The sequence below is a fragment of the Pogoniulus pusillus genome, chromosome 7 (assembly GCF_015220805.1).
Source record: "Pogoniulus pusillus isolate bPogPus1 chromosome 7, bPogPus1.pri, whole genome shotgun sequence".
Classification (NCBI taxonomy): domain Eukaryota; kingdom Metazoa; phylum Chordata; class Aves; order Piciformes; family Lybiidae; genus Pogoniulus; species Pogoniulus pusillus.
In genome coordinates, this window is record NC_087270.1 from 37,000,396 (window position 1) to 37,024,474 (window position 24,079).

The 24,079-nt window shown below is 58.8% G+C and overlaps 1 protein-coding gene across 2 annotated transcripts in view; it reads left to right on the forward strand.

Annotated features, from left to right (window-relative positions):
• Positions 1 to 23,561, forward strand: part of DNMT3A (DNA methyltransferase 3 alpha) — a 43,871-nt gene extending 20,310 nt beyond the window's left edge. The window contains exons 4-23 of one of the 2 annotated variants that reach the window (XM_064146502.1): positions 2,087 to 2,426; positions 5,984 to 6,030; positions 6,578 to 6,724; positions 11,622 to 11,831; positions 11,926 to 12,084; positions 12,165 to 12,272; positions 12,795 to 12,951; positions 13,238 to 13,387; positions 13,683 to 13,727; positions 14,218 to 14,297; positions 14,450 to 14,562; positions 15,609 to 15,792; positions 15,931 to 16,015; positions 16,119 to 16,264; positions 17,643 to 17,733; positions 17,820 to 17,968; positions 18,066 to 18,151; positions 18,657 to 18,726; positions 19,017 to 19,135; positions 19,224 to 23,561. In XM_064146502.1, the coding sequence (XP_064002572.1) occupies positions 2,087 to 2,426; positions 5,984 to 6,030; positions 6,578 to 6,724; positions 11,622 to 11,831; positions 11,926 to 12,084; positions 12,165 to 12,272; positions 12,795 to 12,951; positions 13,238 to 13,387; positions 13,683 to 13,727; positions 14,218 to 14,297; positions 14,450 to 14,562; positions 15,609 to 15,792; positions 15,931 to 16,015; positions 16,119 to 16,264; positions 17,643 to 17,733; positions 17,820 to 17,968; positions 18,066 to 18,151; positions 18,657 to 18,726; positions 19,017 to 19,135; positions 19,224 to 19,365 (2,628 nt within the window). In that variant the 3' untranslated portion in view covers positions 19,366 to 23,561. The remainder of the gene's footprint in view (positions 1 to 2,086; positions 2,427 to 5,983; positions 6,031 to 6,577; positions 6,725 to 11,621; positions 11,832 to 11,925; positions 12,085 to 12,164; positions 12,273 to 12,794; positions 12,952 to 13,237; positions 13,388 to 13,682; positions 13,728 to 14,217; positions 14,298 to 14,449; positions 14,563 to 15,608; positions 15,793 to 15,930; positions 16,016 to 16,118; positions 16,265 to 17,642; positions 17,734 to 17,819; positions 17,969 to 18,065; positions 18,152 to 18,656; positions 18,727 to 19,016; positions 19,136 to 19,223) is intronic. The other variant, XM_064146503.1, reaches the window with a different exon arrangement.
• Positions 23,562 to 24,079: the final 518 nt, after the last annotated feature.

The window sequence follows — 24,079 nt, forward strand, 5'->3', positions numbered from 1 at the left end:
TCGTGGCATTGTGTCCTGGTCCTAAGGGTGGCACAGCCACCACTGCGCCCAGGCCCTGAGAGTCTTGTGGTAGAATGTCCTGGTTCTGAGGGCTTTGGGGCCGTCTGTCCAGGTTCTGAAAGTGCCATTGCAGTGTATGCAGCTCCTCATGATCAGCTCCGTTTTATCGTGCTGCTGTGGGTGACATGGCACAGTGTCTGGGTCCTGTGGGTGTCATTGTGATGTGTCCAGGTCCCAAAGGTATCATGGCTGCGTATCCATGTCCCCACAGTGTCATGTCCTTGTTTCTTGGTCCCCATGAAGGTGTCATGACTCCACGTCCTGGTCCTCATGGTGTCACCTCTGTTTGTCTTGGTCCTGAGGGTGACCTGATGGCATATCGTGGTCATAAGGGCATCAGAGTGGTATGTCCTGGTCCTCAAGTTGCCATAGCATTTTGTCCTGGTCCTGCAAGTGTTATAGTGGGGTGTCCTGATCATGAGGGTGTCACATCCACGTGTCCCGGTCTGGAGGGTGCTATGGCTTTGTTTTCCATCTCCTAAGGCTGTGGTGGCTGGCTGTCCTTTTCCCGAGGCTGTCCTGCCAGCATGTCTAGCTCCTGTTTCCAGCTGTTCTGCCCTGGTGCTGAGGGTGTGGTGATGCAGTGTCCTGGGCCTGAGGCTGACACGGTTGTGTGGCATGGCTGTGTCCTGTTCCAAAGGGCTCTGTGGCTGCGTGTCCTAGTGCTGAGGATGTCATGGCCACATGCCATCTTTCTGTGGGTGCCATGGCAGTGTGTCCTCATCCTGCAGGTGCCATGGCTGAATGTCCTTGTCATGAGAGTGCCATTTCCACATGTCCTGGACCTGAGAATGTCATGGCAGGATATATACTATATCCTGCTCCTGAAGATACCATGTCCTGGTCCTAAGGGCATCATGATGGTGTACCAGGGTCCTCATAATGTCACATTCCTGTGTCCTTGTCCTGAGGGTCTAGGTCCTGAGGATGCCATGGCTCTATGTCCTCATCCTGAGGGTGTCATGGCTGTGTCTTGTATTGAAGGTGTCAATTCAGCATGTCCTGGCCCTGAAGATGTCATGGTGACATGAGCTGCTCCTGAGAGTGCCATGGCAGCAGTCCTGGGGTACCATGGTACCATACTTTGGCCCTGGAGGTTTCATGACAGCTTGTCCTGGTACTTAAGGTGTCATGGCACCATGTCCTGGTTCTTCAAGTGTTGCAGCCATGTCTTCTTGCCCTGAGTGTGCCATGGCAGTGTGTCCTAGTGCTGAAGGTGCCACAATCGTGTCTGGGTCCTGAGAGTGTCATGGCTGCATATTATGGTCTTGAGGGAATCACAGCTGATGATGTTGTGGCAACATGTCTTGGGCTTTGATGGTGCCATGACCTTCTGCCCCGGTCTTCAGAATGTTACAGCTATGTGTCCAGGTCCTAAAGGTGTTGTGCCACCATGTCCTGGTCTTGAAGATGCCACAGCTACATGTCCTCCTCCTGAGGATGTCCTGTTAGCACGTCCTGAGGATGCCATGGCAGCATGCCCTCATCCTTTTCTCCCATGTCTGCGTGTCCTGGTCCTGACAGTGTCACAGCAGCGTGTCCTCATTCTGAGGGTGTTACAGCAATGTGCCCTGATGATGTCAAGTCTCTATATCCTGGTTCTATGGGTGCCATGGCACTGTGTGCTGGTCCTCGTAGTGTTGTGACACCATGTCCATGTCCTGAGGGTTCCATGACTACTACTTCTGGTCCTGAGGGTGCCATTGTTGCCTGGGGGCAGCCTGCCAGCTCCTGCAGTGAGCAGCATCCTGAGGTGCAGGAAGTGGAACTTGTTCTTTTTGGCATAATGCACTTTTGTCTGCAGACCATCACCAGATCCTGGAGCTGTGTCTCTAGGGGTATACACTGTTGCCCTTCATGCTGTGCCGTCTGCAGTGGGGAATTGGGGTCAGGGCAAGGGGACAGGGACTGAATGGGGCTGGCCAAGCTGGGATGGTGCTGTGGGCTCTGCTGATGGTAGCTGGTGGAGTGCAGGCTGGGGACCCTGCCAGCACCCATTGCAGCTCTTTTCCCTCTCCCTTGGCAGGTGGAAAGCAGTGACACCCCCAAAGACATCGCAGCCGTCCCCAAGTGCCCCCCACCCTGCCCAGAGGCCAGCCCTGCTGAGCCGCTGCCCAACGGTGACGTGGAAGGGGATGGTGCCCAGTGGAAGGGCGCCGAGGAAGGCGGCACGAGCCCCAAGGGCGGTCGCCCCGAGGAGGACGAGACGGAGAGCCTGGCAGACGGCGAGACGGGCCGGACGCTGGAGAACGGCCGCTGCACCCCCAAGGAGGGCCTGGACGCCCCGGCCGATGAGGGTGAGCTGGCCCCTTCCGACCCCCAGAAGAAACGTGGGAGGAGGAAACTCCTGGAAGCCGCAGAGAAAAGTAAGACCTTAGCGTTGAGGGCTCCCGGCTACAGGGCTGCGGCTCTGCCCGCGCACCCACCGGCACCCACCCACCCGCTGCGCCTCACCGGGGAACCCCCAGCCCTGCCTGGCATGCCCTCCCTGGGCTGGGCAGTGCTGCCGGATGAGGAGGAGGAGCAAGGGCTGAGCCCCTCGGTGCCAGGCGGGATTTGGGGTGGGGGCAGCAGGTTAGAGCTGGGGGCTGCCCTTGCATGCTCATCCTGTTGGGCCACCCATCCCACTAGGCTCTGCTCCCACCAGAGTCAGAGGGGAGCTTGGCCCTCATCCTGCCGATGCAGCTGATGTGCTGGGGCGAAGATGTGCCTCTGCCTGCATGCCCACTGGTGCTCACATCGCTTTGCATGGCAGCCCTGCATGTGCCATGGGCAGTGTGGGAAGTGTGGGCATGGGGCGGTCCATTCTGCCTTGGTGTCAAGGCAGTGACAGCTGCGGTGTGCTAGTGCTGCTCTGGACATTGCACCAGGTATGATGGGCTCAGCACCGTGCTGAGGATCAGCCCCAGCATGTGTTGGGCACCACTCAGCTGGCAAGCAGCTGTGCAGAGAAGGGTCTGGAGTTTGTGGTGGGCACCAAGTTGACCAAGAGCCGGCAGCAGGTCCTTGTGTAGTCAAGGCAAGTGGTGTCCTGGACAGCATTAGAAGCGGTGTCCATGGGTTGAGAAGGACACCCTGGGAATGCTGGGTCCGGTACAAGAGGGACATGAACAGAGCAGGAGAGGTCAGTGAGGGCCCACAGAGATGCTGAAGGACTGGAGCATCTGTGCTGTGGCCAGAAGCTGGGGGAGCTGAGACTGCTCAGCCCAGAGCAGAGAAGGCTCAGGAAGGTTGAACCCACCTCTATGCCAGGAGGACAGAGCCAGGCTCTTCCAGTATGCCCAGTGCCAAGACCAGAGATTGTGGGCACAAACTGGACCCCCAACTGGGACACATTCCTGCTTGGGTGAGTGACATAGGCACTGCAGAGCAGAAACATAGGGAGGATGAAGTGGGGATCAGACGCTGGCTCTCGGGGGCTTCTTGGCCTGGATCAGCACAGATCTGCTGCCAGCCATGCTGAAGGAAAATGGAGATAAACAAGGAAAGGCTGGAAATGGTGAGACAAGAGGCTGGGATGAAGCAGGAGGAGACTGGGATGGAGCTCAAAGAGGGTGAACTGGGATGAAGATGGGAGAGGCTGGGCTGGCGTGTTGCTGGGTGAGGCAGGGCTGGAGACAGATGAGGCAGGGCTGGGATGTTGCTGGGAGAAGCGAGGCTGGAGACAGATGAGGCAGGGCTGGGATGGAGTCGAACGATGCAGATGCTGCCGCAGTCACGAGGCACAGAGCAGGCAGCCGAGGGAGCAGAGAAGCCAGAGCCAGCAGTGCAGCACAGACGGTCGGGGAGGAGCTCGCTGGGCTGGGCATGCCCTGGGCAGCCCCAGTGCCAGGCTGAGTGGTGCTGAATGGAGCTGGACCAGATGAGCTGAGCCTTAACGGGTCAGTGCAGCACAGCCTTATGCAGGGACCAGTGTGGGAGTGGGGTGGAGACAGCCCTGGGGGTGTCCTGCACCAGCTTCAGTGACGAGCAAGTGCTGGATTCAGCAGCCAGCTCGCTGCCCTTCCCTGGGAGCCATTTGCAGCACTTCAGCCATGTCTGTGCTGAGGTTAGCAGAGACATCATCACCTTCCAGCCACAGGCTTGGCTTCTGCCAGATCATATCTAGGGCAGTGACCATCTCCCTGTCCTGGGCACTGGTGAGGCTGCATCTTGAATGCTGAGTTCAGTTTTGGGTTCAGTTTTGGGCCATTGAGGGGCTGGAGTATGTCCAGAGTGCAAACAAAGCTGGTGAAAGGGCCTTGTGAGGAGCAGTGGAGAGAACAGGGGTTGTTTAGTCTGAAGAAGAGGAAGGCTCAGGGGAAACCGGGCTCTCTGCAAAGCCATGAAAGCAGGTTGGAGTGAGGTGGGGGTCAGTATCTTCTCCCAAGGAATAAATGATAAAAGAACAAGAGGAAACAGCCTCAAATAGTGCCACAGGAGGTTTAGATTGGACAGGAGGAACAATTTCTTCCTCAGAAGGGTTGTAAAAGCCTGGAACAGGCTGCCCAGGGCAGTGGTGGAGTTCCCCTCCCTCGAGGGGTTTCAGAACCATGCAGATGTGATGCCTGAGGGTCGTGGCTTAGTGGTGACCTGGCAGTCCTGCTTTAACAGTTCGACTTGATGATCTTGGAGGTCTCTTCCAACTGAAGTGATTCCATGATTCTGTGATCTTAGTCTGCTTGTTGCTCCTGCTGCCTCATGCTCAGCTGGCTGGAGGGTTCTCCCAAGCATCCTTCACCCCTCACCCAGTACTACTGCCTCCAGCACAGATTCCTTCTCCTCACACTCTTGCTTTTCACCTCTTGCTGCGCCACATCCCAACCTGTTGTCATAGCAGGTTGACAGACTGCACAGGGCTGGGACAAGCAGGGGCTGAGACCAGGGGCTTTGCTGAGCCCCCACCATGCCAGGCCTGTGCAGGATGCTCAAGGAAGTGAGCTGGAGACACTGTGGCCCATTTCTGTGGCAGCCCTGGCACTGGTAACAGCCCAACACTGGGCTCTGTGCCCCCAGCCACATGGTGGGCAAGGTGGCAGAGTAGTGGGGGCACACTAGTTGCATGTCCCTAGTTTAGTCAGTGTCCCACAGTTTAGTCAGTCTCAGTGACTCAGTGACAGAGGGCAACAGCGTCTCAGAAGGGGCCAGGCCCCTCTCCCGTGCCTCAGTTTCCCCACCTGAGAGCCACATGCCCACGTGCAGAAGCAGGGAGACAGGCTCCCTGGGTACCCACAGGGCACACGCCCCCAGCACAAAGCCAGAAAACTCCTGTTGCCCAGTGTCCCCTGCAGTGCCCTGGCTGCATTCCTGCTGAGTCCTTGCTGCTTCTGGAGTGGGGGACAGCTGTTGTCAGGGAGTTAAGCTCCCATGTGCCACTTGCAACAGACTGTCTGGGTGCCATGCAAGTCTGGGTAGGCATCTGGAGCAGCTGTGACTGGGTGATGTTGCACCCTGCAGCAAGTTGTGGCGCATGTTCAGCTGGAGAAGAGGGCACCAGTGGTCCCAGCTGAGCCCCCCATTGCAGCCCAGCTCTGTGCCAGGGTGGCTGATGCCCAGCTGCTGGGGTGAAGCTGGTGCCCAGAACAGAGTTGCCCTCCCTGGCATGGGGACCTATCTCCAGCAAACCCCAGAGCAGGGCATGAGTGGGTGGCTGCCCCCACATGCTCAATGCTCTGACTCATCTCTGACTCTGACACTTTGGGGTGCACGGAGATTTGCCACTCCAGACCTCCCAGCTGGGGTGCAGGAGCAGCCAGCTCATGTCCCAGCATTCCCTGGGAAGCATGGCCCAAAAATCACATGGCAGCAATAGGTACCCTTCAGTGGCCCAGGGGTAATGGGGGGATCCTAGGTGGCCCCCTTGCCTCCCCCCCCCCGAAGTGCCCTGTCCCCTAGCACTGAGCCAATCCCCCCTGCTGATGGCTGCTCTCTGTTCTGCGTGCAGGCAAGGAAGAGAAGGAAGAAAACAACTTCGACACCCTGAAAATGGAGGCAAGTATATCCCGGGGCTGGGGCCCCCTGGAGATGAGCACTGTGCTGCAGCCCACCAGATGGCACTGTGCTCCCCGTGCCCATGGCAGCCGGCATCCCCTGATCCCTCCCTGTAGGGCTCCTATGCACAGCCAGGCACCAGGAGCAGATGGCACCACTACCAGCCTGGTGAACCCTCCTCTCCAGCCCTGTCATCGAACGGGATGATGCCTGAGTTGACCCCACACCTCCCCTAGGTGCCTGGGCAGACCACGTTGGTCAGGGGCAGATCCATGCCCAGGACAATGCTAGTGGTGCCCACCGTGGTGCAGCCAGATGGACCGGGTACATCGAGGTCCAGACAGAGGTGTGGGCCAGAGAATGTGTGTGTGTGCACCCAGCCTGTGCCCATCTCTCCCAGCAGAGTGCCTACCTCCAGTCTCCCACGAGCAGCTCCACTCTTTCTCACGCCAGGCCACGGCTCCCACCACCACACTGCCATCCCCCGTGCTCGTGGCCGCTCTGGAGCTGCAGCCCTCAGCCTCATCTCTCTTTCCCTCTGGCGCAGGGCTCCCGCGGGCGGCTGCGTGGGGGGCTGGGCTGGGAGTCGAGCCTGCGGCAGCGGCCCATGCAGCGGCACACCTTCCAGGCTGGAGACCCCTACTACATCAGCAAGAGGAAACGGGACGAGTGGCTGGCACGCTGGAAGAGGGAGGTAAGGAAGTGGACGCTGCTGGAGGTGGTGGGGATGGTAGTGGACTGGGAGAAGTCGCTGACGCACCGCCAAGTGGTGCTGCCGTTCGGCAAGACCTGAGCAGGGTGGAGAGTTGAGCCTCATGAAGTTCAACAAGGGCAAATGTATGGTCCTGCACGTGGGGAGGGAAAAAGCCCTGCACCAGGACAGGTTAGGGGTTGACCTGCTGGAAAGCAGCTCTGTGGAGGAGGACCTGGGAGTAGAGGTGAACAAGTTCCCCACGAAGCAGCCCTGTCCCCTCGTGGTCAAGGCTGGTGGTCTCCTGGGTTGTATTAAGAGTGTGGCTGAAGGAGGTTCTTCTCCCCTTCTGCCGAGCAGACTGAGAGGGGATCTTCTCAATGCTCATCAGTATCTGAAGGGCAGAGGGCAAGAGAATGGGGCCAGACGCTTTTCAGTGGTGCCCAACAACAGGACGAGGGGCAATGGGCACAAACTGGAACCCAGCAGGTTCTATTTGAACAGGGGAGAAACTTCTACCCTCTCAGCATGCCAGAGCCCTGGACCCGGCTGCCCAGAGAGGTTGTGGAACCTCCTCTGAAGAAATTCCAAACCCTCCTGGTCACTGCAATCCTAGGGAACCTGCTTGAGCAAGGAGGTTGGACTAAATGATCCTCAGAGATCCCTCCCAACCCCCACCATGCCTGGATCCTGTGCTGCTGGGGATATGGTAGGCTCCATAGCTCAAGCTGCCATTCACTGGAGGCCCGCAGCCTGGGGTGTGCAGCTGCCAGTGGTGCAGTTAGTGTGGGCCCCTTCCTTCTCCCGCAGGGTGTGCTGAGGGATGTGCCAGGATCTGCCGGTTTCCCAGGGAACCAGTGTGGGCCATGACGTAGCTGAAAGCAGCCATGGTGGGAGGCTGTGGGGCAGCAGGAGCCCCAGTGAAGGTGCAGGGCTGCGGGCATGCCGTGGTGTTCAGCAGGGGTGCCATGGGGCAGGAGCTGTGTGGGAATCCTGCTGGTGTTCCCGATGGTTCCCCTCATCTTGTTCTCAGTGTCATCCCTCATTGCCAGTGGGTCTCCCTGGCAACAGGTCTCGTGTGCCACCACCACCCCCAGGCACTATTTATAGCCCTGCACTGCTGAATGCCATCACACTGGCACTGTGCAGGGGTGGGAGGAGCTGTGCAAGGCTGGCACAGCGATGATGTGTCCCCATAGGGCATAGGGCTAGTGTGGTCAGTGGTATCCACACTAGAGTATTTCATGGGTCAGATCCTCTCAGGGCAGCTGGCACCAGCACAAGGAGATCCCACTGAGGAGCTGGCACTGTAGTGCACCGAGGGTCTGTGCATCCAGGGGTCTGTGTGCAGCTGCTGCCCACAGGCACAGGGTGGGCCCAGGAACCAGTGGGTCTCATGGGAGGTCCCAGCCAGGATGAGCACCCCCAGGCTGAGCTGAGCTGTGCTTGCAGTCAGGTTTGCCACACGCATTGGTGGTTGTTGTTTGCTGCCATGCCTAGCATGGGGTGGGGATAGGGCAGCAACCGGAGCAAGTTCCTGGTCAGAGTGGGTTATGGCCTGAGGGCAGCGGCTGGGTTGATTGTCTGGATGTCCCATCCCCTGGAGATGCAGCTTATCTCTCTTTAATGATCGTCCGATGGGACATTTCCTCCCTCCGGACAAAGCTGGAGATTCCTGGAATCGTTGTCGTCCCCTCCTCCGAGGAGCCCAGGCAGTGGGTGCCCCATGCTTCTCTCGCAGCGCCCTAGTGCCCCTGGCTGGGGTGTCTTCCCAAGGACACCCTAGGTGCATCCCCTGGCCATGCTGGCAAACGCTTGTGGCCCACCCCATCATCTGACCAGGGATGGTTCGTCTCCAGATCACTTTATTCCAGACCTCCAAAGCTACTTTAGTGCTGTGACATGGCTGAGGAGTGCTGGAGGGGTCACCCCGTGGTGGTGCCCATGGGCTGCTGTAAACTCACTGTGACCTAGAGGGGCTCATTGCCTGGTATTGGTGCACAGATGTTCAGGGTCACTTGAGTGGAATGGTTTGGCCAAGTTGCCAGCCCCTGGACAGAGTGGGGGTTGGCAAGGCAGGAGTGCTCTGCCACCGTCCCCTCTTCCAGCCCCATGCCTGGGGGGTGACAGCCATTTGCCCCATTGTCTCTTCACTCTGCAACACAAAGGGGTCCCAGAGCTGAGGAGCCACTGCTCAGCAGGGGAGGGGGAGGTGACCCACCAGAGCCTGCCGGGGTACTGGCAGGGCACAGCTAGGGGCTGCAACCGGGCCCCTCGCTCTGCCCAGCACTGGTAAGAAAGTTTGACTCCCAAAAACATGCCACCAAGCTAGGAGGGCAGTGCTGGCACCCTATTGACCCCATCTGTGTCACAGCTTGGTCCTGCACCATGGGCACTGCAGAAGGGTACCCTACCCCTCTGAGCAGCTTGGCACCCAGCCTCCCACCTAAGGGTCCTGCAGCTCCTTCCCCCTGCCTGCCACTGGCAATGGGCAAGGAGAGGGGACATGGTGGGCAGCTGGTGCTGCCACCTCATCTTTGTCATGGTCTTTATGGCACAGGCACAGCCCTTGCAGCCATGGCCAGTGATGCCCAGCGATGCCCAGCTTGGCCTCACTGGTGGGACAGAGGCCAGGCACGTGTCATGGCACAGGCAGTGCCATTGCTGGGGGCATCCTGTGCAGCATGCAGCTGCTGGGGGTCATGTATCGGAGGACGTGGTCCCCGAGCAGCGCCTTGTCCGTGTGTGCTGATGGGCTGTGCTGGGCGGTGTGGTCCCAGATCAGTGCCATGCGAGTCTGAAGTGAACTGGATGATGGGGTCCCAGACCAGTGCCATCGGTTCTGGACGTGGTGAGTGGTGACAGCCTTCTTCAGCGGGAGCCGGGGCTGAGCTGTGCCAGTTCTCTCCAGACCAGTGTCCATAGTGGGCTGGACTGGTGCGGCGGGGCCAGTGGCCTCCCCCGAGCCACAACTGGTGAACTGGGTCGGCGGGTCCCGCCCGGTGCCAGCGCGGCGGGGGGGGGATCGGAGCCCCCCGGCGGATTCCTGCCGTGGCGGGGCGAGGCCCCCCGGGGCGCTGCCGCCTCCCCCCGCCCCGGCAGCACAAAGGGGCCGGTGGGGCCGCGGCCCCGGGACAAAAGGCAGTGCGGAGCAGCCCCGCGGCGGGAAATCTAGGCCGGACCGGAGCAGTGCCGCCGGGCCGGTGAGTACCTCGGAGACCAGGCAGCCTGCTGCTACCACCCGACCGGGTCCGGGGCTGGGCAGCGGGGGAGGGCCCGGGATGCACCGAAAGGCCGAGCCGGACTAAAGGGGACCGGACTGCGGGGAAACACCGGAGCCTAGCCGAACGGGACCGGGCTACGGTGTGATAGCCAAACGAGCGGAGACGAGACGAATTGACGAGACGAATTGCCGAGACGAACCCAGTTGCCGAACCGGGCTGAGTGGAGTCGACTGGAGCTGAGCCGAGCTACCGAGACGAGCCGACCAGACCCGAGGTGCCGAGTCGGGCCGAGCAGAGGCGAGCTGAGTTAACCGAGTCGCGAATCAAGGCAGGCCGACCCTAGCCAGGGCAGAGTCCAGCCGAGGTGCCCCGGGTTGCCGGGCCGTGCCGGGGCGCGGGGGGGGCCGAGCCGGGCTGTCCCTCGGCGGCGCTGCCCCTCCCCGCCGCAGCCAACCAGCCGGGCCGGGAGGCACCATGTGACCCGGGATCCCAGACAAAGGACCGACGGGGCTGCCCCGCGGACCGGCTCGGCACGCCGCGGCCCGGTTCGGCTCGGTTCGGCTCGGCTCGGACCGGCCCGCCGCGGCGCCCTGTCCGCATGGGTAGGTGGCCACCGCGGGATGGCCTGGGTCGGACGCGTTCGGTTCCGCTCAGTTCGGCTTGGCTCAGTCCGACACGACTTGGCTCGGTGTGGCTCGGCTCGACCTGGTTGGTCGCTGTTCGGCTGAGGTCAGTGTCCCGCCTGAAGCCCGGCCCGACTCTGCGGAGTCCGGCTCGACTGAGTCCGGCGGTCCGGGCCCGGCGGAGCTTAGTGTTTCGACTAGATCCCGGACTCGGCTTGGTCCGTCTCAGTTTAGTACAGTCCGGATCGTCTTGACTGAGTCGAGCTGGTCCCTGCCTCGCTGAATTTAGCGTCCCGGCAGCAGCCTGGGGCCGGCTTGGCTCGGCCCAGCTAGGAGATAGCACACCCGGCCCGGGGACAGCGGGCGCCCGGGCCGGGAAGGGCCGCGGGGCTGGGAGACTGGTCCGAGCCACCTGGGCAGGGCGGAGATGGGTGCCTCGGGACAGAAGCAGAAGGTGCTCAGGAGGTCCGGCTGCTGGGGACCTGCGCAAGGCATGGAGCTGCAAGGCATGGAGCTGCAAGGCATGGAGCTGCAAGCCTGGGGCAGACGCCAGAGAGGCTCCAGGAGGGGCTCGGACTGAGAGGAGCCCGGGAAGGGGTTGGGCGGTGGGGGAAGGGGCCAGGAACGGGGAACTGGGTGTGGTAGTGAGACCTGGGGCCAGGCCAGGCTGGGAGTGAGACCCGGGGGGAGCCTGCCTGGCCGGGAGCCAGGGACAAAGCCCAAGGGGCACAGAGCTCCTTAGGGGCTGTCAGGTGCCATTTCATTCTTCCAGAGCCATCCTTGGCATCTTTGCAGGTGGTCTCCAAGCCATCCTCTCTTGATACACAGGGAAACTGAGGCAGGAGCACCCAAAGGGGACAAGGTGGGAGGGTGGTGTCTGGGGGCAGCAGGAGGGGGTCAGCACATGCCCAGAAGAGCTGTTGGATAGCCAGGGACTGCAATGCTGCCAGATGTGGCCTTCCCCAGCCATGCTGGTCAAGGGCACCTTGCCTGCACCTTAGGGTGCAGGGTGAGCGATGCCCTGACCAACCCTCCCGACTTTGCTGTCCACAGGCGGAGAAGAAGGCAAAGGTGATTGCCGTGATGAACGTGGAGGAGACGCAGCGGAACGAGCCGCAGAAGGAGGAGGAGGCCAGCCCCCCTGCCTCACAGCAGCCCACTGACCCGGCCTCGCCCAATGTGGCCACCACACCTGAGCCAGTGGTGGCCGACGCTGTTGACAAGAACACCTCCAAGTCAGCCGATGATGAGCCTGAATATGAGGTGAGGGTTGGCAAAGAAAGTTGGGGGAGCAGTAGGCACATGGGCACCCTTCCCTGGGCACCACCTGGCCTCTGACCATCTCCTCACGGCACAGGATGGCCGGGGCTTTGGCATCGGCGAGCTGGTGTGGGGCAAGCTGCGTGGCTTCTCCTGGTGGCCCGGGCGCATTGTTTCCTGGTGGATGACGGGCCGGAGCCGGGCAGCTGAGGGCACCCGTTGGGTGATGTGGTTTGGGGACGGCAAGTTCTCGGTGGTAAGTGGCACCCCGTGAGGTGGGGGATCCTGTCAGCCCACTGTCCAAAGGTGTGCTCACAGTCGTGTCCCGTCTCCCAGGTTTGCGTGGAGAAGCTGCTGCCACTCAGCTCCTTTGCCAGCGCCTTCCATCAGGCCACCTACAACAAGCAGCCCATGTACCGCAAAGCCATCTACGAGGTGCTGCAGGTGAGCTGCAGGGTGGCACTGGCTGTAAGGTTGCACCGGTTGTTTGGTGGCACCGGCTGCAGGGTGTCGTCAGCTGTGGAGGTGACACCTTCCCCTCAGCACCAGCAGGCTGGGGGGACATTGGTGCCCAAATAGATCCATCCTGATATCACCAGGCAGGGTGTGTGGCAGCTGTCCCACTCGGCGTCATCTGCACCCAGAACCAGCCAGCTGGGGGCACAGGATGTCCCCTAAAAGGTCTGGGGGGGGTCAGGAGGACTTCATAAGAACTCTGGGGTTCTCTTGTCCCAGCCAGGGCTGTCGGGAGGTCTTGATGGAGAGATTTTGATCTCTGCAGGGTTACTGAGTTCCCTGGGGGTTCTTGGCCGTGCTGGGAGGTTCTCGTGGGACGTTGTGGAGTGACCATGTAGATGGGACTTGGTGGGCAACATCTGGAGCAGCCAGGATGAGGGGGTAGGGATGGGGACCACCTTGGCAGGGTGGGTGTGTGTGTGATGGTTGGTCCCACGGCTTCCCTGGCAGGTGGCCAGTAGCAGAGCAGGGAAGATTTTCCCAGCGTGCCCTGAGAACGATGAGACAGACACCTCCAAGGTGGTGGAGATCCAAAACAAGCAGATGATCGAATGGGCCCTGGGTGGTTTCCAGCCCTCTGGACCCAAGGGCCTGGAGCCCCCTGAAGGTGAGCACTGGGGGAAGTGCAGGGTCCTGCACATAAGACACAGGGACCTGCTCGGTGGCTTCAGCAGTTATCCCTGGCACCCCTGGCCACTGGCTTCACCATCACCAGAGTGATGTGAGTTTGGCAGGGGAAGTGCCATGGGGCTGGCAGGTCCTTTTGTTGGGTGTGGAAGTACCAGGACCCCACTGAGAGGACCCCATTGATGAGACCCGTGCTAATGGGACCCCGTGGTGGGATTCTGCTGATGGAACCTCACTAATGGGGCCTCCCCACTCCTGCCCTTCAGAGGAGCGAAACCCCTACAAAGAAGTTTACACGGAGATGTGGGTGGAGCCAGAAGCAGCTGCCTATGCACCACCCCCACCCGCCAAAAAACCCAGGAAAAGCACAACGGAGAAGCCCAAGGTCAAGGAGATCATCGATGAGCGCACCCGAGGTACCACCCAGGAGGTGTCAGGATTCCCCTGCACCCACCCTTCCTCAGGCATGGCCTCGATGGGTTTTGGTTCTGGTGCCAGGAGGGCTCAGCTCACTGTGGGCAGCTGTGGAGTGAAAGCTGCTTCAGGCTGTGTCACTTCCTCTACTCCCTTCTCCACTGGGGGCCTTCCCTCCTAGAGATCCCCTGCACTTCTCTACTACAGGGGCTTTGTGGAGGGGATGAGGGCTGGGTCAGGGCTAGCACCAGGCAGGACCTCGCCCACCCTGACACCTCTTGTCCCTCCCCTCTGCAGAGCGACTTGTTTATGAGGTCCGGCAGAAATGCAGAAACATCGAAGGTGAGCGTGGGGCAGTGCCTAGCATCAGGGCTGGGGCAGAGGGTATTTCCTTGGCTGGGCACCAATTCTGGCTGCAGAGTTGGGTGGCACAGAGGGGGTTTGGAGAGACAAAGGGGGCCCAAGGGTTTGGGGGACACGCCTGTCCCACCTTAGCCTACCTGGCGCCTGTGGATGCCCAGATGCTGATAGGAACCCTTGGGACACTGCTCATGGCTGGGGTCACCAATATGAGCATGGAGTGAGGCTGGGAAGGCTGTTGGGGACCAGGATAGGGACAGGGAGGTGATGGGAGTGCTGCCCTGCTGTCCCGAGGCTGATCCCTGTCACGCTGCAGTGGTTCCAGTGGTGCCAGCGGTTTGGGGCTTGGCGGGGTGGGGGCACGTGTATTGAAACTGTTGTGAACCAGACACGGGTGAGCGTTTGCTGGGACAGCATCAGAATGTGACTTGGGATTAGGGGCTGGGGGTAACATCTTTCCTCCTGCCTGCAGACATCTGCATCTCTTGTGGGAGCCTCAACGTGACCCTGGAGCACCCTCTGTTTATTGGAGGAATGTGCCAAAACTGCAAGGTAGGGCATGGCACAGGCAAACCCAGTGCCAGGCGAGCGGGTATGGCTGGGACCCCGCAAAGACCCTCTCTCAGAGGTTTCCTGGAGGTGCCCCTGTGGCCCTGGCACAGAACTCTGGGCCATGCCGCACTCACGCCTTGGCTCTCCCCCAGAACTGCTTCTTGGAGTGCGCGTACCAGTACGACGACGACGGCTACCAGTCCTACTGCACCATCTGCTGTGGGGGACGCGAGGTGCTCATGTGCGGCAACAACAACTGCTGCAGGTCCGGGGCCACTGGCCCGCTGTGGGGCTGGGGGTGTGTTGGGGGTACCACAGTCCTGGTGTGTGGGATTAGGAGGTCGTGGTGATGTCATGGTTCTGGAATGGGACTGGGGAGGGTTTTGATAATGTCCATGTCCTAGCCTGGGACTGGGGATGTTTTGAAGTCCTGTTGTGGGGCTGCAGAGGTTTTATGATGCCCTTATCCTGGCATGAGGCTGAGGAGGTTTGGGTGATGCCACAGTGTTGATGTGCAGCTGGGCAGATTTCAATGGTGCCAGTCCTAATTTAGGGCTGGGGCGTTTTGGTGGTGCCACAGCCTCAGTACGAGGCTGGGGAGGTTTTGGTGATGCCACAGTCTTGGAATGAGCCTGAGAGGTTTTGGTAATGCCACAGTCCTGGCAAGGGGCTGGGAGGTGTTGGTAATGTCCTGGTGTGGAGCTGGGAGATCTTGGAGATACTGTGGCCCTGGCATGGGGATGGAGAGGTTTTAAGGGTGCCATGGTCCTACCATGGGGTTTTGTTGGTGCCAGTCCTGGTGCGGGGCTTTGACATTTTGGTAATGCCATGGTCTCAGTATGGGACAGTGAGGTTTTGATGGTTCTGCTGTCCTCCTAGTCTGGCATTTTGGTGATGCCCCACTCCTGCCTAGCATGAAGCATGCTGCAGTCCCTGCATGGGGCTGAAAAGTTTGTCGATAGCACAGTCCTGATTTGTGTTGGGAAGGTTTTGGTAGCCCTACAGTGTGACGCAGGGTTAGGTGCAGGGGGGTGATGCCACAATCCTGGCATGGACTTGGAGAAGTTTTGGTGGTCCCTTGGCCTTGGAGTGGGACTGGGAATCTTTGGTGATGCAGTGGTCCCAGCAAGGATCTAGAGAGGTTTTTGGCAAAGCCAGTCCCAGCGTGAGGCTGCCAGTCTCGATGTGGCCCCCATACCTCCTTCAAGCATCACGACTGCAGCCTGCCCTTACTCCCAGCTGAGACCAGCATGGCCATGCCAGGGTCACTGTCCTCACCCTGCTGCTGATGCCAGCCCCTGAATCTCCCAGGTGCTTTTGCGTGGAGTGTGTGGACCTACTGGTGGGCCCGGGGGCAGCCCAAGCAGCCATCAAGGAGGACCCCTGGAACTGCTACATGTGTGGCCATAAGGGGGTGTATGGCCTGCTGCGGCGGCGGGAGGACTGGCCCTCGCGCCTCCAAATGTTCTTCGCCAACAACCACGACCAGGAGTTTGTGAGTGACCCTGTGGAAGGACCTCTCCCTCCTTGGTCCCAGCCCTAGAGCTACTGTCCCACATGATCCTTCCCCTCTCCCTGATGACTCCCTGCTACCCCACAGGGGACCCTCCTGACCCCCACCCCTGCCTTTCAGGACCCGCCGAAGGTGTACCCACCGGTGCCAGCTGAGAAGAGGAAGCCCATCCGAGTGCTCTCACTCTTCGATGGCATCGCCACAGGTGGGTAGGGGTCCCCAGACACCCTTTTTGAGGCATTTAGACCAATTAGGGGGTCAGAATAGGGGGTCAGGGGCCGTTGCCCACCCCACTCTCATTCCCACAGGCTTACTGGTGCTGAAGGACCTGGGCATCCAGGTGGACCGCTACATCGCCTCTGAGGTGTGTGAGGACTCCATCACTGTGGGCATGGTGAGGCACCAGGGCAAGATCATGTACGTCGGGGATGTCCGAAATGTCACCCAGAAACACGTACGTTATCCTGACAGCCACCCCCACTGCAGCTCCCCCCAGCCCTGCTGCCAGACAGTCTCCTCTCAGCGTCCCTACCACGGCTCTGGTCTCTTGTCCTGCATCTCCCCCCACGCTGGGCTTTACCAGCCCATCAACAAGGCCAAGTGCCAGGACTTGCACTTGTGTCACAACAACCCCATAAACATTCCAGGCTTGAGGAAGAGTGGCTGGAAAGCTGCCTGGTGGAAAAGAACCTCAGGTTGTTGATAGATGGCAGCTGAGTAGGAGCCAGCATCAGCCCAGAAGGCCCAGGAAGGTCAGCAGCGTTCTGACTGGGAATAGTGTAGCCAGCAGGACTAGGGCAGGGATTGTGCCCCTGTACTCTGTGCTGCTGAGGGCACACCTTTAGGGCTGGGTTCAGATTTGGGTGCCTCACTCTACAAAGGACATTGAAAGGCTGTAACATGTCTAGAGAAGGGCAGCAAAGCTGGTGAAGGGTCTAGAGCACAATTTTGCTGAGGGGTGGCCAAGGGAATTGGGGTTGTGTAGCCTGGAGAAAAGCAGGCTCAGGGGAGACCTCATTCTCTACAACTCCCTGAAAGGAGGTTGGGGCACGATGAGGATCAGTCTCTTCTCTCACAGAACTAAGTGATAAGACAAGAGGAAACAGCCTCAAGTTGTGCCAGGAGAGGTTTAGATTGGACACAAGGAACAATTTCTTCACGGAGAGGGTTGTCAAGGCCTGGAACAGGCTGTCCAGGGTAGCAGTGGTGTCACTGTCTCTGGGGTGGCTTTAAAAGACATGTAGATGTGGTGCTGAGGGACAGTTGGTGGTGACCTGGTCGTGCTGAGTTAACAGTTGGACTCTTCAGGCCTTTTTTATAACCAAAACAATTCTATGATTCTGTCCCACCAGGGAGCTCAGCCTCCATCCACCCCCTGGTGCTCCACACATAGAATCATAGAATCAAGCAGGTTGGAAGAGACCTCCAAGATCATCCAGTCCAACCTATCCCCCAGCCCTGGCCAGTCAACTAGACCATGGCACTAAGTGCCTCAGACAGGCTTTGCTTCAACACCTCCAGGGACGATGCCTCCACCACCTCCCTGGGCAGCCCATTCCAATGCCAATCACTCTCTCTGCCAACAACTTCCTCCTAATATCCAGCTCATACTTCCCCTGGCACAGCTTGAGACTGTGTCCCCTTGTTCTATTACTGGTTGCCTGGGAGAAGAGGCCACCCCCCAGCTGGCTACAGTCTCCCTTCAGGTAGTTGTATACAGCAATAAGGGCAGCATCTAGGTGTACCCCTTTGACTGGCAGTGTCCTCAAGCTGGTGGCAGCCTCTAGCACCAGTGCCAGCACCCAGCTGACTGGCATCTCTCCCTCTTACAGATACAAGAGTGGGGCCCCTTTGATCTGGTGATCGGAGGCAGCCCTTGCAACGACCTCTCCATCGTCAACCCAGCCAGGAAGGGCCTCTACGGTAGGTGTCTCCATGCTAGGTTGGGGCTGTCCCCTGCCAGCGGCCCTCCAGCACTGATCCCAGCCTCTCTCTTCTCTCCTGCCCAGAGGGCACCGGGCGCCTCTTCTTCGAGTTCTACCGCCTGCTCCACGAAGCGCGGCCCAAGGAGGGCGACGACCGGCCCTTCTTCTGGCTCTTCGAGAACGTGGTGGCCATGGGCGTGAGCGACAAGAGGGACATCTCCCGCTTCCTGGAGGTCAGTGCCGCGGGGGGCACTGCCCTACACATCCTGCCCTCAGGGCCCAGCGTGGGGGCTGCTGAGCTCTACTGGCATCTCCTCTTCCTTCTCACAGTCCAACCCTGTCATGATTGATGCCAAAGAAGTGTCTGCAGCACACAGGGCACGGTACTTCTGGGGGAACCTTCCCGGGATGAACAGGTCAGTGAGAGCATCCCAGAGCTGTGTCAGTCTTGTGCCTGTTGCCTCCAGTACCAAGTGGGAGAGTGGTGCCAGAGGCTGCAGAAGGTGACAGACCACTGCGTCTTCCTCAAGCCCAGGCATGCATGGCTCTGAGGGTCCCCTCTCCGTAGTTGGTACTGGGCAAAATGGTGGTGGGCTCACAAATGGCACTTTGTGTGACGGCACACCTCAAAAGCCCAGAGTGGTGGCCCCCATGAAGGAGGCTGGTCCTGTCCTTGCTGCTTATGCTGTTGGGGGTGGCATGGAGCCACCCTTCATGTCCCTCTGAGCTGGTGGCCCATGGCTGTTGACCACAGACAGGCTCCCACGGAGAACAGTGGCTGCAGTCCTTCAGAACAGCCCTGGCTACCCAGTGCATTGCACTCACAACTGGAGAGCTGCCCAGTGCCTGCAGGGGTGTCAGCATGGGGATGTGGCACTGACATCCCATACGCACTTTATGTCCATCTCGTTTCTCTCCCAGGCCACTTGCATCCACAGTCAATGATAAGCTGGAGCTGCAGGAGTGCCTGGAGCATGGCAGGATAGCAAAGGTCAGTGCCATCACACAGGATGTGGCCAAGGTGGGTGGTGGGGTCCCATGGTGGTGAGGTCCCACTGTGGAGTCCTTTGTTGAGGTCTCAGTTGTTCTTGGTGGTCCTGTGTCTCTTGGGTTGCAGTGGGGAGGTCCTCTAAGGGTGGAGGAGGAACATGATGGTGGCACTGACAACCCAGAAGTGGTTGTCACCATCTCTGTGAGCACTCTGCCAGCCTGGCCATTGTGTCCGGGGTGGGGGGCTCCATCGCAGCCCCCTCATCGTGACTAGCCCTGTACCTCTTGCAGTTCAGCAAAGTGAGAACCATCACCACTCGCTCCAACTCCATCAAGCAGGGCAAGGACCAGCATTTCCCCGTATTCATGAACGAGAAGGAGGACATCCTGTGGTGCACAGAGATGGAGAGGTACCGGGGCTGGCCCGTGGCTTGCCACGCGTGTGCTGTGTTGGGGCCAGCACCCCGCCGTGACCCTGCTCTCCCCCTGTCCCCACAGGGTCTTTGGTTTCCCGGTGCATTACACGGACGTGTCCAACATGAGCCGCCTGGCCCGGCAGAGACTGCTCGGCAGATCCTGGAGCGTGCCGGTGATCCGCCACCTCTTCGCTCCCCTGAAGGAATACTTTGCCTGCGTTTAAGAGAGAGACAGGCAGGAGAACTGGTGACGCGCAGAGCAAGTCGGAAACAAAACCATCCACGCCAAGAGAAGTGACAACACGGAACGAGAGAAGAGTCAGCACCCAGAAGAGAGACGGGATTTCGCAGCCCGGTGGAAACCCAGCACACGACGTCTCCCCAAGCAAAAGGGTTCGGTGTCCTCTCCTGAATTTCCAATATTCAGCTTTTAGCCTATTGAGGGAAAACGTTAAAAAAAAAAAAATTCAAACAGGAAAAAAAAAAAACAAAAACAAAAAACAAAGCAAAACAAAACCAACCTAAATGGCAAAAAAAAAAAACAACCGAAATGAGAAAGAAAAAGAAAGCTCAAAACAAAACCAAAACCAGTTAGGGGGTGGGAGGGGAGTGGGGAGGGTGTTGTCAACCTTTTAATTTTCCACTCTTTTATGTTTTAGTTTGGTTTTTTTTGTTGGTTTTTTTTTTTTTTTTTTTCCCTTTTCTTTTCTTTCTTTTTTTTTTTCCTGGCTGGGTTTTTTCTGTTGGTTTGGTTTCTTGCTTCTCAGAGCAGTGGGCTGAGACGAAATGCTTTCTCCTTGCCCAAGCTCTGCTCTCAGAGGAGGGGAACCGGCAGCTGGAAAAGCCCAGCCCTGGGAGAGGCAGCGGGAGGAGGCGAAGGGAGAAACACCTACACCCCCCCCACCCCCTACCCCGCCCCGGCTCCATTCCGCGCCGAGCTTGCGGCCCCGGTGAGCTTGCGGGGAGCCGCGAAGTGGCAGGGAAGGGCGCTCGGCCGGCTCCACAGCAACGCCCAGCGACTGAGCCTCACTCTTTTTCGATTCCACCAGCACCGTTCACTGGTGATATGGAGCCAACCCAACTGGCAGGGAAGCCGAGAACACACACACCACACCACACACCTTTTCTACAGTATTTTTGGGTGCCTACCACACAGGAAACCTTGAAGAAAGCAAATTCTAGAAGCCGCTGTTACCTCTTGTTTACAGTTTATATATATATGATAGATATGAGATATAGATATATATATATATAAAAGGTACTGTTACTACTGTACAACCTGACTTCATAATGGTGCTTTTAAACAGCGGGGTGAGTCGAGACATCAGCTTCCATGTTGCCTTATGTGCCGGGCCTTTTCCGAGCGAGCGGCGCAGGCTGGGGCCAGGGCAGCGGCCAGGCGGGAAGCGTCTCCATCCCGAGTCATGCAATAACCTTTTTCTGTCCTAAAAGGAATCGCCTCCCGTGGCAGTGGTGGCAGCAATGGTGGCCCTGCCCTGCCTGCGCTGCCCACCCTGCCTGCCCCGCGCACAAACGTACTGGTGCTTTTCTGTGTACGTGGTGTCCCCGGCCAGGCTGGTGCTGGTTGTTCCCTTGCCCCAACCCGCTGGTAGTGGCAGCAGCAGGGATGCTCCTGCCTGCATCCTTGCCTGTCGATGCCTGCTGGGATGGGGCACAGGTGCTGTGAGCTGGGCTCTTGCCGAACCGGTGCTGCACTGTCAGGGATGCGGGAGGCAGGATGGAGTGGTGCTGGAGCGTAGCTGGGACGCTTTTAGCACAGGACAGGGATGGCTGCAGGTGCCTGGACCCTGGTGCTACATCCGTGGAGGCAGGCTGGTTGGCAGGAGAGTGTGCCTGTGATCCAGGATGGGACCTTGGTGCTGCCCACGGTGTTGGGCATAGCTCTTCTGACTGAGCATGAATTTCAAGCAACCTGTGCCCTATTCCCCTTTTGTGGGGTGTTTGGTGCCCACAAGGCGCTCGGCGTGGGGATGCTGTGGTGCTGGTGTCAAGGACAGGCAGCTCCGGTCGCAGGGGGCCGGGAGCCGTGGCAGTGCTGGTGGTGCCAAGGGGAGCCATAGCGCAGACAAAGTGCGGTCAGGACACAAGCAGGTGCTGGCATTGCTGTGGATGGTGCTATTTGTCTTGGCAGCTGTGGGTGCCGCAGGAGGTCGGTGGGTCTGGCTAAGTGCAAGGGGAGTTGCCCTGCAACCTTGGTGCGCGCTGAGGTGGCTGGATCCTGTGCCTGGTGCTGGAGCTCAAGGGGCTTTTGTAGGGGCAAGGATTGGTGCTACGGCACTGGGGGAGGCTCGCAGAGGGTCTCCAGCCTGTTGCCGTCTCTTCTCTAACTGTGAAAGGTGCTGGGGGGACTGCCGGCCGCTCGGTGCGGGGTGCTGGCTAATTTGGCAGCGAGCTGCACCGGCGGTCCCTGAGGTGCTGAGAGGTGCTGGGACCGATGGCAACAGGGGCAGGCAGGGGGGACCCCAGGGAACCCCCCCACCTCCCCACTGTGCCTGGTGCTACATGGGAGGCAGTTTGGAGGCCCCTCCCGTTGGTGTGGATGGCGCAAGGAGCTGAGGGGCAGATGCGGTGGGGGGCACCGCAGGGCCCTGCTTTGCCAGGTGGTAAAGGAGGCGAGGTGGGACGTGGCTTTCCCACCCCCACTGTTCCCAAGTGCTGAGCCATGGCCACGGGCTCCGGCTCAGTGCCTGGGTCACATCCTGTGCTGCCCTGCAGCACTTGGGTGAGTGGGGCACAGGAGTGCTGCACCACAGGCAGATCCTGCCTGCCGCAGCAGTGCCAGGTGCAAGTGCTGCATGGCCCTGCAGCGCTGGATGCAAATGCTACGTGGCCCTGCAGTTCTGGGTGCAGGTCCTGCATGGCTTTGCAGCATCACATGAGATTCTTTCATGGTCCTGCAGTGCTGGGTGCAGGTCCTGCATAGCCCACAGCACTGGGTGTGAGTGCTGCACGGCCCTGCAGCATTGCATGCAAGTCTTGCACAGCCCTGCAGCACTGACCACAGCTCCTGCATGGCTCTGCAGCACCTGCTATGTGTCCTGCACAGCTCTGCGGCATTGCATCCTACATGGCTCTGCAGCGTCACATGCATGTACTGCATGGCCCTGCAGCACTGCACACAGGTCCTGCATGGTCCTGCAGCATCACATGCCAGTCTCATGTGGCCCTGCAGTGCCAGGTGCACATCCTGCACAGTTGTGCAGCACCACGACTGAGCCTAGCATGATTCTGCAGCACCAGTTGCAGATCCTGCATGGCTCTGCAGTGCCAGTGGAGAGTCTGGCACAACTCTGCAGCAGGGTTTGGAGGTCCTGTTGGACTCCACCATGCTACACCAGCCTTGCACAGCCCTGCAGTGCTTCCCTGGGACCTTCTTGGTCCCATGGTGCCACTCATGGGCCAGGTCGCAGCCGGCTCTGCAGCGATGGGTGCCAGCCTGGTGCAGTGTTGGCACATCCCAGGCAGCTCCAGCACCTGCTCTGAGTGCCTACAGTTGGGCTGCTGGAGCCAGAGCCAGTGCCAGAGGCAGTGATGGAGCCACTATGTTCTAGGCTGCTCTGGCACCTGCTCTGAGCACCCACGACTGGGACACTCAGGCTGGTGCCCGAGCTGGAATCAGTGCCGCCGTCGGGAAGCACGTTCCCATCTTGGCACAACTGGAAAGGCGCTGAGGTACCCACCGAGCTCAGCTCGGTGTGTGCCGGGGGCGGGGCGCGTTGGCTGCTCCAGGGCAGCTCCGGCGGTGCTGGGGCCCACGGGGCCAGCAGCCAGGGGAAAGATGTTCAGTTTTTAACGTACCCGACTCACATCTTTTTTTAAAACAAAACAGCAAAACGTTGTTGCACAGCCCCAGACGAACCAGTGAAAAGAGACAAGAGTAAACAAAACAAAAAAAAAAAGGCAAACAACAACAACAACAAAAGCCTAAATTCCTTAAGATCCGCCGAGGGAGTGGGTGACAAACACGGTGCTAAAACCTTTTATTAAGAATATATATTGTTAAATTAAGTCTGCTGTCTGGACAATGACTGTTTGTTTTGTTTTCTTGTAGTGGAGTTTCAAAGAGCACTATTATTTTACTCTTCTATATTATTATTAAAAACAAAAGGAAAAAAAAAAAACCAAGAAGAAAAAAAAAACCACAAAACAAAACGACACAAAAAAAAAACCACACACAAAAAAAAACAAAAGAAAAAAAATAAACAAAAAAAAAAAGAGGCATTTTAACTTTGTACTTGAAACCTAAACGAGCGCGTTCACGTGTTTTAGCCTAGGCATTGAAGTAGCTGACGCTTAACTATCCGTGGGGAAAAAAGAAACCATGTACTCATCACCCCGAGGAATCAACGCGTAGAGTTCGGTCCCCCCCACCCCCCTTCCCTTCTCTTCTTCCTTCCTCCCTCCCCTCTGATTTGGCCCAACCCTTGCCCCACCGCCACATTCCCGGCAGTGCCGGCGGTGCCTAACCGCATTATCCCCTCCCCCCCCACCCCCCATTCCCCCCAATCTCCCCAACCCGCTTTTAATTTTTCAACTCCCTCGGTTTGTGTCCCCACCCCCTCTTTTTCCCTCCCCCCCCCTTTGTTTAATTCGTTCCTTTCGTTTTGTTTTGTTTCCTGTCGGTTTTTATGTTTCTTTTTTGGGGTCGCTTCTCTATTTATTGCCGCTGAGTACTGTGCATCTCACCGTACGGTCGTGCCGCGGGCTCGCCGGCACTGGTGTATCTGTGTTAAGTATTGCTCGTGACATTGCTGTGCTCAACTAATTAAAGGTCAAATGCGTGCAGCCAACGTAGGAAGTCTGTCCGTCCCGCTTCCATCCCATCCTTCTTTTCTTTTCCTTCCTTCCTTTTCTTTTTATTCTCGGTGCCCGGAAGAATATAATTACAGACGAGCTCCTTTCTAATGTACTTGTGCT